This window comes from Salvelinus alpinus, chromosome 12 (assembly GCF_045679555.1).
Source record: "Salvelinus alpinus chromosome 12, SLU_Salpinus.1, whole genome shotgun sequence".
NCBI lineage: Eukaryota > Metazoa > Chordata > Actinopteri > Salmoniformes > Salmonidae > Salvelinus > Salvelinus alpinus.
The window spans coordinates 60,693,731-60,712,368 of NC_092097.1; the positions used below are offsets into that span (position 1 = coordinate 60,693,731).

The 18,638-nt window shown below is 48.4% G+C and overlaps 1 protein-coding gene across 2 annotated transcripts in view; it reads left to right on the forward strand.

Moving 5' to 3' along the window:
• The window catches only part of LOC139536444 (MAP kinase-activated protein kinase 2-like), a 35,291-nt gene extending 18,240 nt beyond the window's left edge, over nucleotides 1-17,051 (forward strand). Inside the window, exons 2-10 of one of the 2 annotated variants that reach the window (XM_071336983.1) lie at nucleotides 978-1,117; nucleotides 3,967-4,031; nucleotides 4,100-4,179; nucleotides 4,583-4,709; nucleotides 6,334-6,409; nucleotides 9,236-9,360; nucleotides 11,011-11,096; nucleotides 13,809-13,889; nucleotides 15,676-17,051. In XM_071336983.1, coding sequence (XP_071193084.1) covers nucleotides 978-1,117; nucleotides 3,967-4,031; nucleotides 4,100-4,179; nucleotides 4,583-4,709; nucleotides 6,334-6,409; nucleotides 9,236-9,360; nucleotides 11,011-11,096; nucleotides 13,809-13,889; nucleotides 15,676-15,837 — 942 coding nt within the window. In that variant the 3' untranslated portion in view covers nucleotides 15,838-17,051. The remainder of the gene's footprint in view (nucleotides 1-977; nucleotides 1,118-3,966; nucleotides 4,032-4,099; nucleotides 4,180-4,582; nucleotides 4,710-6,333; nucleotides 6,410-9,235; nucleotides 9,361-11,010; nucleotides 11,097-13,808; nucleotides 13,890-15,675) is intronic. The other variant, XM_071336984.1, reaches the window with a different exon arrangement.
• The last annotated feature ends 1,587 nt before the right edge of the window (nucleotides 17,052-18,638 follow it).

Genomic DNA, 18,638 nt, shown 5'->3' on the forward strand with positions numbered 1-18,638 from the left:
AATCAAGTGATGTCTGCTAAATAATCAAGTTGATGGCACAGTCATAGAGCCTCGGCACCTTCATAAAGCTGAGTGACTCACTCATTCTAAGGCTTTGGATCAAAATATATAAGTAGCAACGTTCTTTCTGATTTAGTCTTTCAATAAAGAAATGTTTTGGTTATCCTGACCTGGACACCATGTATAATTTGGCTTTTAGTCAATTAGCATAAATTCTCTGAGATCCTCCAAAAAATATTTCAAAATAATGTTTCAGGAATGTTTAATCTTATCTGTTTCTAACTACAGACACAAGAACAATCTGAGATGGTTTCTGGTGCTTTTTGAGGTGGAATGACTCTGGTAACCTAGCTGCCACCTGCCACCCAGAGAGGGCGCCACTACACCACAAACACAGATATTCCTTTCTCTCTGCCACTATATTACCAGAGACCTTGGTTATAAGGGTAATGTGGATGTATCCTAGAGGTTTGGGTTAACTGTGATAAAATGAGAGTACTGTTGATAATGTGACCCTGCAATAAACTAGTGTCCTGTCCAGGGGGTGTACTGGTACATCAAGCTGTCTCACTACAGAAACAGGAGATAGACTAGTGTCCTGTCCAGGAGGTGTACTGGTACATCAAGCTGTCTCACTACAGAAACAGGAGATATACTAGTGTCCTGTCCAGGGGGTGTCCTGTACATCAAGCTGTCTCACTACAGAAACAGGAGATAGACTAGTGTCCTGTCCAGGGGGCGTACTGGTACATCAAGCTGTCTCACGACAGAAACAGGAGATATACTAGTGTCCTGTCCAGGAGGTGTACTTGGTACATCAAGCTGCCTCACTACAGAAACAGGAGATATACTAGTGTCCTGTCCAGGGGGTGTCCTGGTACATCAAGCTGTCTCACTACAGAAACAGGAGGTGGAATCCTTTTGCACAAGCTTCTTAATGATAACGTGTGTGTGTGTGTGTGTGTGTGTGTGTGTAGATGCTGCAGGACTGTGCGAAGGCTCGGCGGGAGTTGGATCTTCACTGTAGGGCGTCGCCCTGTTCCACCATCGTACGCATCGTGGACCTCTATGAAAACCTTCACCAGGCCAAGAAGGTTCTGCTCATAGTCATGGAGTGGTGGGTGCTACACTACGCTGCCCACATTTTAAAAATACACACGTGTGGGACAAAAAAAGAGGATTGTGTGGGGAAATTCGGGAGACAGTGGTTATATGGTTTGGAGATGACGTAGCCTAATACAGACAGAATCATGTCTGTTCTACGAAATATATTCCCAATTAAATGTTTTTTCTCAAATATGTTTATTTTTCTCTATTTTGCTGTGTGCACACAACTGACGTGCATAATTGTTGCTGACACTAAGATATATTATTATATCATTATTATCATACTAAGATATTCATATTAAGGGAATGAAACGGTCTATAAGGCACACCAAAGCAGCCTCAACTCAGACAGCTGTGTGTAGTCTACTGTATCACCCAGACAGCTGTGTGTAGTCTACTGTATCACCCAGACAGCTGTGTGTAGTCTACTGTATCACCCAGACAGCTGTGTGTAGTCTACTGTATCACCCGGACAGCTGTGTGTAGTCTACTGTATCACTGACAGCTGTGTGTAGTCTGCTGTATCACCCAGACGGCTGTGTGTAGTCTACTGTATCACTCAGACGGCTGTGTGTAGTCTACTGTATCACCCAGACAGCTGTGTGTAGTCTACTGTATCACTGACAGCTGTGTGTAGTCTACTGTATCACTGACAGCTGTGTGTAGTCTACTGTATCACTGACAGCTGTGTGTAGTCTACTGTATCACACTGACAGCTGTGTGTAGTCTACTGTATCACCCAGACAGCTGTGTGTAGTCTACTGTATCACCCAGACAGCTGTGTGTAGTCTACTGTATCACCCAGACAGCTGTGTGTAGTCTACTGTATCACTGACAGCTGTGTGTAGTCTACTGTATCACTCAGACAGCTGTGTGTAGTCTACTGTATCACTGACAGCTGTGTGTAGTCTACTGTATCACCCGGACAGCTGTGTGTAGTCTACTGTATCACCCAGACAGCTGTGTGTAGTCTACTGTATCACCCAGACAGCTGTGTGTAGTCTACTGTATCACTGACAGCTGTGTGTAGTCTACTGTATCACCCGGACAGCTGTGTGTAGTCTACTGTATCACCCAGACAGCTGTGTGTAGTCTGCTGTATCACTGACAGCTGTGTGTAGTCTACTGTATCACTGACAGCTGTGTGTAGTCTACTGTATCACCCGGACAGCTGTGTGTAGTCTACTGTATCACCCGGACAGCTGTGTGTAGTCTACTGTATCGTGTTGAGCTACATGACGCTGATCGTAAAGTCATACTGTAGCATGTTGAGTTAAATGAAGCTGATCGTAAAGTCATACTGTAGCATGTTGAGTTACATGAAGCTGATCGTAAAGTCATACTGTAGCATGTTGAGTTACATGACGCTGATCGTAAAGTCATACTGTAGCATGTTGAGTTACATGAAGCTGATCGTAAAGTCATACTGTAGCATGTTGAGTTACATGACGCTGATCGTAAAGTCATACTGTAGCATGTTGAGTTACATGAAGCTGATCGTAAAGTCATACTGTAGCATGTTGAGTTACATGACGCTGATCGTAAAGTCATACTGTAGCATGTTGAGTTACATGACGCTGATCGTAAAGTCATACTGTAGCATGTTGAGTTACATGACGCTGATCGTAAAGTCATACTGTAGCATGTTGAGTTAAATGAAGCTGATCGTAAAGTCATACTGTAGCATGTTGAAGCTGATCGTAAAGTCATACTGTAGCGCGTTGTTAAATGAAGCTGATCCGTTTCTCCTAAACGAGGTTAGTTCCGTTGACTTCTAGTTCTATTTCCACTAACGAGGCGTGAGATAACAAACCACCGAACTTCTTCTTTCTGTCTCTCACACACACACATACACACACACACACACACACACACACACGTGTGCACATTCGCATGGTGTGGCTAATCTCTGTCACTTGGGGATGGTGTTTTTTTGTGGTCACAGCATTTACAGCAGTAGCAGCAGTTTTCAATAGCGTTCCATGACTGTCACAGCGTTCAATGTTAGAAGAAAATGCACTACATTTCCAATGCATTTTTCTTAATTGTGTTTTGAGGTTGCCTGTTCACATGACTGGTGCAGTTAATTAAGATGGCCTGTCTGTCTCTGTCTGTCTCTCTCTGTCTCTCTCTCTGTTTCTCTCTCTCTCTCTCTCTCTGTTTCTCTCTGTCTCTCTCTCTGTCTCTCTCTGTGTCTCTCTCTGTTTTTCTCTCTGTCTCTCTCTCTCTCTGTCTCTCTCTGTCTCTCTCTCTCTCTGTCTGTTTCTCTCTGTCTCTCTCTCTGTCTCTCTCTCTCTCTGTCTCTCTCTCTCTCTGTCTCTCTCTCTGTTTCTCTCTCTCTCTCTCTCTCTGTCTCTCTCTCTGTCTCTCTCTGTGTCTCTCTCTGTTTTTCTCTCTGTCTCTGTCTCTGTCTCTGTCTCTCTCTCTGTCTCTCTCTGTCTGTTTCTCTCTGTCTGTTTCTCTCTGTCTGTCTCTCTCTGTCTGTCTGTCTCTGTTTCTCTCTCTCTGTTTCTCTCTCTCTCTGTCTCTCTCTCTCTGTCGCTCTGTCTGTTTCTCTCTCATCTCTTCTACCGTCTGTTTTTTCTTCGGTTTCTCTTTCTGAATGACTGAGACCCCTTGCCCTCTCTGGCAGCTTTCCACTAAACTAACCCCAGAGAGATGGGAGGGGGGGGTTAGTTTACTGGAAAGCTGCCAGAGACGAGACGTTCTGACACACACTTGGTTTTGTTTCAGACCCTTCCATCTGTAGCGTGCAGAGCTGTGTGTGTGTGTGGTCTACCTCATCGTGGGAATCATGGGAGGGCGAGATTAGATTTACTATAATTCAGCCCTAACCACAAGTGTGTGTGTTTGTTACAGCATGGATGGGGGAGAGCTGTTCAGTCGTATCCAGGACAGAGGAGACCAGGCCTTCACAGAGAGAGGTAGGACACACACAGACACAGAGGCAAAAACGTTATCTGTTTGCTAACTGTGTGTGTGTGTATTTCAGAGGCCTCTGATATCATGAAGAGTATAGGAGAGGCCATTCAGTTCCTTCATGCCATCAACATCGCTCACAGAGATGTCAAGGTACCTGACCTCTAACCCCTTACCGCTGTCTTGTAAGCTTCCCCTTCTGATATCGCTTCCCCTTCTGATATCGCTTACTCTAAAATATGATTGTATAACCATAGTGACTGGCCCTCTCCCCCCCCCCCTCTCTCTCTCCCCCCCCTCCCCCCTCTCTCTCTCCCCCCCCCCTCTCTCTCTCTCCCCCCCCTCCCCCCTCCTCTCCCCCCCTCCTCCCCTCCTCTCCCCCCCTCCTCCCCTCCTCTCCCCCCTCCTCTCTCTCTCTCTACCCCTCCTCTCTCCCCCCCCCCCCCTCCTCTCTCCCCCCCCTCCTCTCTCCCCCCCTCCTCTCTCCCCCCCTCCTCCTCTCTCCCCCCTCCTCCTCTCTCCCCCCTCCTCTCTCTCTCCCCCCTCTCGTCTGTAGCCAGAGAACCTACTGTATTTATCTAAGAGGCCCAATGCGCTGCTGAAACTGACAGACTTTGGTTTTGCCAAAGAGACCACCACACACAACTCACTGGACACCCCCTGCTACACACCATACTACGTTGGTAAGGACACACACAGACCCACACACACAGACCCACACACACAGACCCACACACACAGACCCACACACACAGACCCACACACAACTCACTGGACACCCCCTGCTACACACCATACTACGTTGGTAAGGACACACACAGACCCACACACACAGACCCACACACACAGACCCATACACACAGACCCACACACACAGACCCACACACAACTCACTGGACACCCCCTGCTACACACCATACTACGTTGGTAAGGACACACACAGACCCACACACACAGACCCACACACACAGACCCACACACACAGACCCACACACACAGACCCACACACACAGACCCACACACACAGACCCACACACACAGACCCACACACACAGACCCACACACACAGACCCACACACACAGACCCACACACACAGACCCACACACAACTCACTGGACACCCCCTGCTACACACCATACTACGTTGGTAAGGACACACACAGACCCACACACACAGACCCACACACACAGACCCATACACACAGACCCACACACACAGACCCATACACACAGACCCACACACACAGACCCATACACACAGACCCACACACACAGACCCACACACACAGACCCACACACACAGACCCACACACACAGACCCACACACACAGACCCACACACACAGACCCACACACACAGACCCACACACACAGACCCACACACACAGACCCACACACACAGACCCACACACACAGACCCATACACACAGACCCACACACACAGACCCACACACACAGACCCACACACACAGACCCACACACACAGACCCATACACACAGACCCACACACACAGACCCACACACACAGACCCACACACACAGACCCACACACACAGACCCACACACACAGACCCACACACACAGACCCACACACACAGACCCACACACACAGACCCACACACACAGACCCACACACACAGACCCACACACACAGACCCACACACACAGACCCACACACACAGACCCACACACACAGACCCACACACACAGACCCACACACACAGACCCACACACACAGACCCACACACACAGACCCACACACACAGACCCACCCACACACACAGACCCATACACACAGACCCACACACACAGACCCACACACACAGACCCACACACACAGACCCATACACACAGACCCACACACACAGACCCACACACACAGACCCACACACACAGACCCACACACACAGACCCACACACACAGACCCACACACACAGACCCACACACACAGACCCACACACACAGACCCACACACACAGACCCACACACACAGACCCACACACACAGACCCACACACACAGACCCACACACACAGACCCACACACACAGACCCACACACACAGACCCACCCACACACACAGACCCACACACACAGACCCATTCATGTTCTCTGTCTCTTCAAAGGGCTTTATGTGAAACATATGTTTACAAAGCAAATTAAATAAACAGAACAAAAACCAATTAGAAGTTAACATTACATGTGTTGTATTATCAGTTATGTCCAGTGTTTTAACAATGTTGCCAATAGTTGTATTACTAATAGAAAGATAAATATTGGTGATATATATATATATCTCTCTCTCTCAGCTCCAGAGGTGTTGGGACCAGAGAAGTATGATAAGTCATGTGACATGTGGTCGCTAGGCGTCATCATGTACATCCTGTAAGTAACCTGATAATTTTACACTCTCAAACGAGAAATAAGATGAAAAAACAGAACTTGAACGTGCATAACTATTCACCCCCCAAAGTCAATACCTTGTAGATCCACCTTTTACAGCAATTACAGCTGCAAGTCTCTTGGTATGTCTCTATAAGCTTGGCACATCTATCCACTGGGATGTTTGCCCATTCTTCAAGGCAAAACTGCTCCAGCTCCTTCAAGTTGGATGGGTTCCACTGGTGTACAGAAATCTTTAAGTCATACCACAGATTCTCAATTGGATTGAGGTCTGGGCTTTGACTAGGCCATTCCAAGACATTTAAATGTTTCCCCTTAAACCACTTGAGTGTTTCTTTAGCAGTATGCTTAGTGTCACTGTCCTGCTGGAAGGTGAACCTCCAGCCCAGTCTCAAATCTCTGGAAGACTGAAACAGGTTTCCCTCAAGAATTTCCCTGTAATTAGCTCCATCCATCTTTCCCTTGATCCTGACTAGTTCCCCGGTCCCTGCCGATGAAAAACATCCCCACAGCATGATGCTGCCACCACCGTGCTTCATTGTGGGGATGGTGTTCTCGGGGTGATGAGAGGTGTTGGGTTTGCGCCAGACATAGCGTTTTCCTTGATGGCCAAAAAGCTCAATTTTAGTCTCATCTGACCAGAGTACCTTCTTCCATATGTTTGGGGAGTTTCCCACGTGCCTTTTGGCAAGCACCAAACGTGTTTGCTTATTTTTTTTCTTTAAGCAATGGCTTTTTTCTGGCCACTCTTCTGTAAAGCCCAGCTCTGTGGAGTGTACAGCTTAAAGTGGTCCTATGGACAGATACTCCAATCTGCGCTGTGGAGCTTTGCAGCTCCTTCAGGGTTATCTTTGGTCTCTTTGTTGCCTCTCTGATTAATGTCCTCCTTGCCTGGTCCGTGAGTTTTGGTGGGCGGCCCTCTCTAGGCAGGTTTGTTGTGGTGCCATATTCTTTCCATTTTTGAATAATGGATGTAATGGTGCTCCGTGGGCTGTTCAAAGTTTCCAATATTTTCTTATAACCCAACCCTGATCTGTACCTCTCCATAACTTTGTCCCTGATCTGTTTGGAGAGCTCCTTGGTCTTCATGGTGCCCCTTGCTTAGTGGTGTTGCAGACTCTGGGGCCTTTCAGAACAGGTGTATATATACTGAGATCAGGTGACAGATCATGTGACACTTAGATTGCACACAGGTGAACTTTATTTAACTAAATATGTGACTTCTGAAGGTAATTGGTTGCACCGGATCTTATTTAGGGGCTTCATAGCAAAGGGGGTGAACCTATGCACGCACCACTTTTCAGTTTTACATTTTTTGAAACAAGTTATTTTTTTCTATATCATTATTATGGAGTTTTAACCCTTTACCCTTCTACCTTACACTCCTACCTGTCCTATGTGTTTCTTACCTTGTGTGTTTCCTAAACGGGTTGTGTGTTTCCTAAACGGGTTGTGTGTTCTCCTAAGCGGGTTGTGTGTTTCCTAAACGGGTTGTGTGTTTCCTAAACGGGTTGTGTGTTTCCTAAACGGGTTGTGTGTTTCCTAAGCGGGTTGTGTGTTTCTAAACTTGTGTGTTTCCTAAACGGGTTGTGTGTTTCCTAAACGGGTTGTGTGTTTCCTAAACGGGTTGTGTGTTTCCTAAACGGGTTGTGTGTTTTTCAGCGGGTTGTGTTTCCTAAACGGGTTGTGTGTTTCTCAGCGGGTTGTGTTTCCTAAACGGGTTGTGTGTTTCCTAAACGGGTTGTGTGTTTCTCAGCGGGTTGTGTTTCCTAAACGGGTTGTGTGTTTCTCAGCGGGTTGTGTTTCCTAAACGGGTTGTGTGTTTCTCAGCGGGTTGTGTGTTTCTCAGCGGGTTGTGTGTTTCTAAACTTGTGTGTTTCCTAAACGGGTTGTGTGTTTCTCAGCGGGTTGTGTTTCCTAAACGGGTTGTGTGTTTCTCAGCGGGTTGTGTTTCCTAAACGGGTTGTGTGTTTCTCAGCGGGTTGTGTTTCCTAAACGGGTTGTGTGTTCCTAAACAGGTTGTGTTTCCTAAGCGGGTTGTGTGTTTCCTAAGCGGGTTGTGTGTTTCCTAAATGGGTTGTGTGTTTCCTAAACGGGTTGTGTGTTTCCTAAACGGGTTGTGTGTTTCCTAAGCGGGTTGTGTGTTTCCTAAACGGGTTGTGTGTTTCCTAAACGGGTTGTGTGTTTCCTAAACGGGTTGTGTGTTTCTCAGCGGGTTGTGTTTATCAGCGGGTTGTGTGTTTCTCAGCGGGTTGTGTTTCCTAAACGGGTTGTGTGTTTCTCAGCGGGTTGTGTGTTTCTCAGCGGGTTGTGTTTCCTAAGCGGGTTGTGTGTTTCCTAAACGGGTTGTGTGTTTCCTAAACGGGTTGTGTGTTTCCTAAACGGGTTGTGTGTTTCTCAGCGGGTTGTGTTTCTCAGCGGGTTGTGTTTCCTCAGCGGGTTGTGTTTTCCTAAACGGGTTGTGTGTTTCTCAGCGGGTTGTGTGTTTCCTAAACGGGTTGTGTGTTTCCTAAACGGGTTGTGTGTTTCCTAAACGGGTTGTGTGTTTCCTAAACGGGTTGTGTGTTTCTCAGCGGGTTGTGTTTCCTAAACGGGTTGTGTGTTTCCTAAACGGGTTGTGTGTTTCTAATCTTGTGTGTTTCTCAGCGGGTTGTGTGTTTCCTAAACGGGTTGTGTGTTTCTAAACTGAATATTGACTGATTCTAGTCTTATCTCTCCTTCCTTCTAACTTTGGTTCTACTTTTAACGGTCTGTCCATCTCTCTCTCCTCTCTTCTGTCTCTCTTCTCCTCACCCCCTCCTCCCCCAGGTTATGTGGTTATCCTCCGTTCTACTCTAACCATGGTCTGGCCATCTCTCCTGGGATGAAGAAGAGAATCAGGATGGGACAATATGAGTTTCCTAACCCAGAGTGGTCCGACGTATCAGAGGAGGGTAAATGTGCCTTTTATACTTAAATGTCCTTGTATAGTGGACTTGTATAGTGGACTTGTATAGTGGGCTTGTATAGTGGGCTTGTATAGTGGACTTGTATAGTGGGCTTGTATAGTGGGCTTGTATAGTGGGCTTGTATAGTGGGCTTGTATAGTGGGCTTGTATAGTGGGCTTGTATAGTGGGCTTGTATAGTGGGCTTGTATAGTGGGCTTGTATAGTGGGCTTGTATAGTGGGCTTGTATAGTGGGCTTGTATAGTGGGCTTGTATAGTGGGCTTGTATAGTGGACTTGTATAGTGGGCTTGTATAGTGGGCTTGTATAGTGGACTTGTATAGTGGGCTTGTATAGTGGGCTTGTATAGTGGGCTTGTTTAGTGTCAAAAGCTTCATTTAAATCTGCTCCAACACCTCAGTTTTTCCCTCACAGCCGACATGCAATTTACACCGGTACGATTAATGATAGCCTGTCGGGCAACAAGATTCTCCACGAGAATTTTATAGAAAGTTATCCGCTGCATGGTAATTCAAATGATATGTTATCTGTCAAACAGGTCCAGCACCACCTTATTTATCAACCCTCAACCAACAATGCAGAGTAAACTAAATAATCTAAGAACAATTTGCTAAATTAAGCTGTTCAGCAGTCTAATGGCTTGGGGGGGTAGAAGCTGTTCAGCCGTCTGATGGCTTGGGGGTAGAAGCTGTTCAGCAGACTGATGGGGGTAGAAGCTGTTCAGCAGTCTGATGGGGGTAGAAGCTGTTCAGCAGACTGATGGCTTGGGGGGGTAGAAGCTGTTCAGCCGTCTGATGGGGGTAGAAGCTGTTCAGCAGTCTGATGGCTTGGGGGGGTAGAAGCTGTTCAGCAGTCTGATGGCTTGGGGGGTAGAAGCTGTTCAGCAGTCTGATGGGGGTAGAAGCTGTTCAGCAGTCTGATGGCTTGGGGGGGTAGAAGCTGTTCAGCAGTCTGATGGCTTGGGGGGGTAGAAGCTGTTCAGCAGTCTGATGGCTTGGGGGGGTAGAAGCTGTTCAGCAGTCTGATGGCTTGGGGGGGTAGAAGCTGTTCAGCAGTCTGATGGGGGTAGAAGCTGTTCAGCAGTCTGATGGGGGTAGAAGCTGTTCAGCAGTCTGATGGCTTGGGGGGGTAGAAGCTGTTCAGCAGTCTGATGGGGGTAGAAGCTGTTCAGCAGTCTGATGGCTTGGGGGGGTAGAAGCTGTTCAGCAGTCTGATGGGGGTAGAAGCTGTTCAGCAGACTGATGGCTTGGGGGGGTAGAAGCTGTTCAGCAGTCTGATGGCTTGGGGGTAGAAGCTGTTCAGCAGTCTAATGGCTTGGGGGTAGAAGCTGTTCAGCAGTCTAATGGCTTGGGGGTAGAAGCTGTTCAGCAGTCTAATGGCTTGGGGGTAGAAGCTGTTCAGCAGTCTGATGGCTTGGGGGTAGAAGCTGTTCAGCAGTCTGGCTTGGGGGTAGAAAGAGCATTTTGGTCCACACTTGGCTCTCCGGAACGTGGTAATTCACATATAGAGTGTACTTCACCATCCTGCATTTCCACAATATAGATGTACTTTAATATTTACTCAATTCTATTTTGTGTGTGTCTGTGTGTGTCTGTGTGTCTGTGTGTGTTTGTGTGTGTTTGTGTGTGTCTGTGTAGCCAAGCAGCTGATCAGGGACCTGCTGAAGACCGAGCCCACACAGAGAATGACCATCACAGAGTTCATGAACCATCCATGGATCAACGTGAGTTTCTCTCTCCTCTCCCCTGTCTCTCTCTCTCTCTCTCTCCCCTGTCTCTCTCTCTGTCTCTCTCTCTCTCTCTCTCTCTCTCTGTCTCTCTCTCTCTCTCTCTCTCTGTCTCTCTCTGTCTCTCTCTGTCTCTCTCTGTCTCTCTCTGTCTCTCTCTGTCTCTGTCTGTCTTTCTCTGTCTGTCTCTGTCTCTGTCTCTGTCTCTCTCTCTGTCTCTGTCTCTCTCTCTGTCTCTCTCTCTCTCCACTCTCTCTCTCCACTCTCTCTCTCCACTCTCTCTCTCCACTCTCTCTCTCCACTCTCTCTCTCTCTCCACTCTCTCTCTCTCTCTCTCTCTCTCCACTCTCTCTCTCTGTGTGTGCTTTGGGGACCTTTAACAGAATGTGACTGGCAGAACGGATGTTGTATGTGGAGGATGAAGGCTGCAGTAGATATCTCAGATAGGGGGGAGTGAGGCCTAAGAGGGTTTTATAAATAAGCATCAACCAGTGGGTCTTGCGACGGGTATACAGAGATGACCAGTTTACAGAGGAGTATAGATCGCAGTGATGTGTCCTATGAGGAGCATTGGTGGTAAATCTGATGGCCGAATGGTAAAGAACATCTAGCCGCTCGAGAGCACCCCTTATCTGCCGATCTATAAATGATGTATCCGTAATCTAGCATGGGTAGGATGGACATCTGAACCAGGGTTAGTTTGGCAGCTGGGGTGAAAGAGGAGCGATTACAATAGAGGAAACCAAGTCTAGATTTAACTTTAGCCTGCAGCTTTGATATGTGCTGAGAGAAGGACAGTGTACCGTCTAGCCATACTCCCAAGTACTTGTATGAGGTGACTACTTCAGTCTCTAAACCCTCAGAGGTAGTAATCACACCAGGGGGGAGAGGGGCATTCTTCTTACCAAACCACATGACCTTTGTTTTGGAGGTGTTCAGAACAAGGTTAAGTGCAGAGAAAGCTTGTTGGACACTAAGAAAGCTTTGTTGTCGAGCATTTAACACAAAATCCGGGGAGGGGCCGGCTGAGTATAAGACTGTATCATCTGTGGCCGGACTGTGTAATGGAGCGTTTGGATGTTTAAACTTGGTGCGCTTTTGTTAAACAGAAAACATATTTCACTACTTTAATGAACCAGTCCATTTTCAAGTATTGATGAAGCTGTCGTGATTTGGCAGGAATGTAGCTTGTCTACAGTTTGGTTAGTGTATCCCATCAGTTGGATACGTTTTTATTGGAAAAGACAATTCTGCAGAGGGAGGTACGATCGGATGAAACTGTTGTGAGAAACGGAGAGATTGTAGGGAGAAGAACTGTGATCACTTGGTATATTTTGAGTCGTGAGTCGCCATTGGTCAGGAACACTAGAGTCAACGTTTCGGAAACAAAATGTCACCTGCCTGACGCAGATTCCAGATTCCGCCTACTGTGCGACAACGGTAGAACTTCACTGCCCCCCTAGTGGTCAAAAATATTTTATGTGATGTTTTATAAAATTATCTTATCGGGGCCGAAGGCACTTCGACAAGCTGTGCCACAACCGGCCGTGACCGGGAGTCCCATAGGGCGGCGCACAATTGGCCGTCCAGGTTAGGGGAGGGTTTGACCAGGTGGGCTTTACTTGGCTCAACGTGCTCTTGCGACTCCTTGTGGCGGGCCTGGCTTCGGTCATCAGTTGAACAGTGTTTCCTCCAACACATTGGTGCAGCCGGCTTCCAGGTTAAGTGGGCGGGTGTTAAGGAGGACGGTTTGGCGGGTCATGTTTCAGAGGACACATGACTCGACCTCAGCCTCTCCCGAGGCCGTTGGGGAGTTGCAGCGATGAGATAAGATTGTGATTGGATATCACAAAATTGGGGAGAAAAAGGGGGTAAAATACAAAATATATACACTACCGTTCAAAAGTTTGGGGTCACTTAGAAATGTCCTGTTTTTGAAAGAAAAGCTCATTTTTGTCCATTTAAAAACATCACATTGATCAGAAATACAGTGTAGACATTGTTAATGTTGTAAATGACTATTGTAGCTGGAAACGGCAGATTTTTAATGGAATATCTACATAGGCGTACAGAGGCCTATGTAGATATATTATCAGCAACCATCATTCCTGTGTTCCAATGGCACGTTGTGTTAGCTAATTCAAGTTTATCATTTTAAAATGCTAATTGATCATTAGAAAACCCTTTTGCAATTATGTTAGCACAGCTGAAAACTGTTGTTCTGATTAAAGAAGCAATAAAACTGGCCTCCTTTAGACTAGTTGAGTATCTGGAGCATCAGCATTTGTGGGTTCGATTACAGGCTCAAAATGTCCAGAAACAAAGTACTTTCTTCTGAAACTCGTCAGTCTATTCTTGTTCTGTGAAATGAATTGATGTCTTTGATGTCTTCACTATTATTCTACAATGTAGAAAATAGGAAAAATACATTTTAAAAACCCTGGAATGAGTAGGTGTGTCCAAACTTTTGACTGGTACTATATAATATATCTTATTGATTTAGCGGGAAATTGTTGGATATTACTGCATTGTCGGAACTAGAAGCACAAGCATTTCACTACACTCGCATTAACATCTGCTAACCATGTGTATGTGACCAATACAATTTGATTTAAAAATGATTAACATTTTCCATTTGTCACATCCCTAGCGTGTGTGTGTGTATGTGTGTGTCACATCCCTAGTGTGTGTGTGTCTCTTTCTCTGTAGCAGTCGATGGAGGTTCCCCAGATTCCTCTCCACACCAGGCGAGTTCTGATCGAGGAGAAAGATGCCTGGGAGGACCTCAGGGTGAGACTGACTGCATTTTCTGTGGAATTGGAAATGGAACACTATTCCCTATGTAGTGCACACTATTTCCTATGTAGTGCACACTATTCCCTATGTAGTGCACACTATTCCCTATGTAGTGCACACTATTCCCTATGTAGTGCACACTATTCCCTATGTAGTGCACACTATTCCCTATGTAGTGCACACTATTCCCTATGTAGTGCACACTATTCCCTATGTAGTGCACACTATTCCCTATGTAGTGCACACTATTCCCTATGTAGTGCACACTATTCCCTATGTAGTGCACACTATTCCCTATGGAGTGCACACTATTCCCTATGGAGTGCACACTATTCCCTATGGAGTGCACACTATTCCCTATGGAGTGCACACTATTCCCTATGGAGTGCACACTATTCCCTATGGAGTGCACACTATTCCCTATGGAGTGCACACTATTCCCTATGGAGTGCACGCTAGTCCCTATGGAGTGCACGCTAGTCCCTATGTAGTGCACGCTAGTCCCTGTGTAGTGCACACTATTCCCAATGTAGTGTACATTAGTCCCTATGTAGTGCACGCTAGTCCCTATGTAGTGCACGCTAGTCCCTATGTAGTGCACGCTAGTCCCTATGTAATGCACGCTAGTCCCTATGTAGTGCACGCTAGTCCCTATGTAGTGCACGCTAGTCCCTATGTAGTGCACGCTAGTCCCTATGTAGTGCACGCTAGTCCCTATGTAGTGCACGCTAGTCCCTATGTAGTGCACGCTAGTCCCTATGTAGTGCACGCTAGTCCCTATGTAGTGCACGCTAGTCCCTATGTAGTGCACGCTAGTCCCTATGTAGTGCACGCTAGTCCCTATGTGGTGCACGCTAGTCCCTATGTGGTGCACGCTAGTCCCTATGTGGTGCACGCTAGTCCCTATGTGGTGCACGCTAGTCCCTATGTGGTGCACGCTAGTCCCTATGTGGTGCACGCTAGTCCCTATGTGGTGCACGCTATTCACTATGTGGTGTACGCTATTCCCTATGTAGTGTACGCTATTCCCTATGTAGTGCACGCTATTCCCTATGTAGTGCACTTCTTTTGACCAGGACCAATAGGGTTCCATTTGGGAGAGAACTTACATAACACAGAGGTCCAAACCCACTGGGGTGGGGTTCAAACCCACTGGGGTGGGGTTCAAACCCACTGGGGTGGGGTTCAAACCCACTGGGGTGGGGTCCAAACCCAGTGAGGTGGGGTCCAAACCCACTGGGGTGGGGTCCAAACCCACTGGGGTGGGGTCCAAACCCAGTGAGGTGGGGTCCAAACCCAGTGAGGTGGGGTCCAAACCCAGTGAGGTGGGGTCCAAACCCAGTGAGGTGGGGTCCAAACCCAGTGAGGTGGGGTCCAAACCCAGTGGGGTGGGGTCCAAACCCACGGGGGTGGGGTCCAAACCCACGGGGGTGGGGTCCAAACCCACTGAGGTTGGGTTTGGTTCAAACCCACTGAGGTTGGGTTTGGTTCAAACCCACTGAGGTTGGGTTTGGTTCAAACCCACTGAGGTTGGGTTTGGTTCAAACCCACTGAGGTTGGGTTTGGTTCAAACCCACTGAGGTTGGGTTTGGTGAGGTTGGGTTTGGTTCAAACCCACTGAGGTTGGGTTTGGTTCAAACCCACTGAGGGGTGCTCTTTTTGGGGCCGCTGGTGTCTTGGTAAAAAAATGTTGAAATAAAAAATGCCTTCCTACCTAGACGTCAGTTTGATGTTGTTACAGAAAGTTGTCTCATGAACTTCCTGTCTGTGTGTCTCTCAGGAGGAGATGAATAGCGCCTTAGCGACCATGAGAGTGGACTATGAGCAAGTCAAAATCAAGACCATCGAGGAGTCCTCCAATCCCCTTCTGATGAAGAGGAGGAAGAAAATACTGTCCTCAGCCAATCACACAGTCCCAGACACACAGACACCTGCCCTATGAGACGTACACACACACACACACACACACACACACACACACACACACACACACACACACACACACACACACACACACACACACACACACACACACACACACACACACACACACACACACACACACAGACAGGGATACACACATCATACACGCGTTGTAAAACGGAAGCAATAAGGTTTATCGACTCACTGGTGAATGGATTTTCTTAAAGCATAGAAGTTTATATTTCATGACCAGTTTTAATGTTTTTAAAAGCATTTATTTTGATTAATCAATGTTTTTACCTAATCGACCAGTCAATAAACCAGCCAAGAGATTATGATAAGTGAGTCCAAACAGACTTCCTTATATCAGTTAGTGATAAACAAACCATGTGTGTTATTGAAATGACTTGTGGGAATGTAAACACACACCTACACATAGAGTCCTATGAAGTCACCCCTCGGCCACGTCCCATTCAGAGACCTATGACGTCACCTCCCGGCCACGTCCCATTCAGAGATCTATGACGTCACCTCCCGGCCACGTCCCATTCAGAGATCTATGACGTCACCTCCCGGCCACGTCCCATTCAGAGACCTATGACGTCACCTCCCGGCCACGTCCCATTCAGAGGTCTATGACGTCACCGCCCCGGCCAAGTCCCATTCAGAGGTCTATGAAGTCACCCCCCGGCCACGTCCCATTCAGAGACCTATGAAGTCACCTCCCGGCCACGTCCCATTCAGAGACCTATGAAGTCACCCCCCGGCCACGTCCCATTCAGAGACCTATGAAGTCATGCCACGTCCCATTCATGAACCACTGTCCCACAGTACAGGGTGAATAGTTGAGTACAGTTCACTTGGCCTCCACCCAGCTTGCTGGCTTTCATCCACAATCCTTAAAACCACTTCCCTCTACCCCCTATGCACTTGTGGAGAGCTGATTCGCCCAGGGTACAACTGTTTAAGGGCAGAGACAAGGCAGCCATGTTTCATAATGGAATGCAGCCTGGAGGCCATCTCAGCCTGGTGCTGTTCTCTGGGGGGTTTGTAGTCTTTCTAGTCTTTTCAGTTGTAGTTCTTATTCTGGCTGCTACAATGTTAAGAATCCCTTTCTGCTCAGACTTTGTACTGTGTGAATGCTATGCAGAGGGCTTCACCCCAGAACTACCTTCTAGATCATTTTGATACGGCTTTGATTTTGTGTATAAATATAGTGTCGCAGAATCGTCACTTTTTGTCTCTGTGTCTCTGTGTGTGTGTTCCTGCATCCTATCACTGTGGGTCACAAGTAGTGCTGCTAGCTGCGTCACTACAGACCCGGGTTCGATCCCAGGCTGTGTCACAGCCGGCCGTGACCGGGAGACCTTATGGAGATTCGCACAATTGGCCCAGCGTCGTCCGGGTTAGGGGAGGGTTTGGCCCAGCGTCGTCCGGGTTAGGGGAGGGTTTGGCCCAGCGTCGTCCGGGTTAGGGGAGGGTTTGGCCCAGCGTCGTCTGGGTTAGGGGAGGGTTTGGCCCAGCGTCGTCTGGGTTAGGGGAGGGTTTGGCCCAGCGTCGTCCCGGGTTAGGGGAGGGTTTGGCCCAGCGTCGTCCGGGTTAGGGGAGGGTTTGGCCCAGCGTCGTCCGGGTTAGGGGAGGGTTTGGCCCAGCGTCGTCCGGGTTAGGGGAGGGTTTGGCCCAGCGTCGTCCGGGTTAGGGGAGGGTTTGGCCCAGCGTCGTCCGGGTTAGGGGAGGGTTTGGCCCAGCGTCGTCCGGGTTAGGGGAGGGTTTGGCCCAGCGTCGTCCGGGTTAGGGGAGGGTTTGGCCCAGCGTCGTCCGGGCTAGGGGAGGGTTTGGCCCAGCGTCGTCTGGGTTAGGGGAGGGTTTGGCCCAGCGTCGTCCGGGTTAGGGAGGGTTTGGCCCAGCGTCGTCCGGGTTAGGGGAGGGTTTGGCCCAGCGTCGTTCGGGTTAGGGGGGGGGTTTGGCCCAGCGTCGTCCGGGTTAGGGGAGGGTTTGGCCCAGCGTCGTCCGGGTTAGGGGAGGGTTTGGCCCAGCGTCGTCCGTGTTAGGGGAGGGTTTGGCCCAGCGTCGTCCGTGTTAGGGGAGGGTTTGGCCCAGCGTCGTCAGGGTTAGGGGAGGGTTTGGCCCAGAGTCGTCCGGGTTAGGGGAGGGTTTGGCCCAGAGTCGTCCGGGTTAGGGGAGGGTTTGGCCCGGCCTGGATGTCCTTGTCCCATCGCACTCTGGCGGGCCGGGGCGCCTGCAAGCTAGGTGTACGGTGTTTCCTCCGACACATTGGTGCAGCTGGCTTCCGGGGTTAAGCGAGCAGTGTGTCAAGAAGCAGTGCGGCTTGGCAGGGTCGTGTTTCGGAGGACGCACTGCTCTCGACCTTCGCCTCTCCCAAGTCCATACAGGAGTAGCAGTGATGAGACAAGACTGTAACTACCAATTGGATTCCACGAAATTGAGGAGTAAAAAGGGTAAAAATAATTTGGGCACTTTTTATTGGAAATTTGGGGCACTGAAACAGCAAGCCTCCCTAACGGGACCCCTGGTCTACGGGACCCCTGGTCTACGGGACCCCTGGTCTACGGGACCCCTGGTCTACGGGACTCTACCCCCAAGAGCTTAGTGACTTTCAACGTGGCATCGTCATAGGATGCCACCTTGCCAACAAGTCCGTTCGTAAAATTTCTGTCCTGTTAGAGCTGCCCCGGTCAACTGTAAGTGCTGTTATTGTCAAGTGGAAACGTCTAGGAGCAACAACGGCACATTCGCGAAGTGGTAGGCCACACAAGTTCACAGAACGGGCACATTGAGTTATAAAATGATTTTGGAATG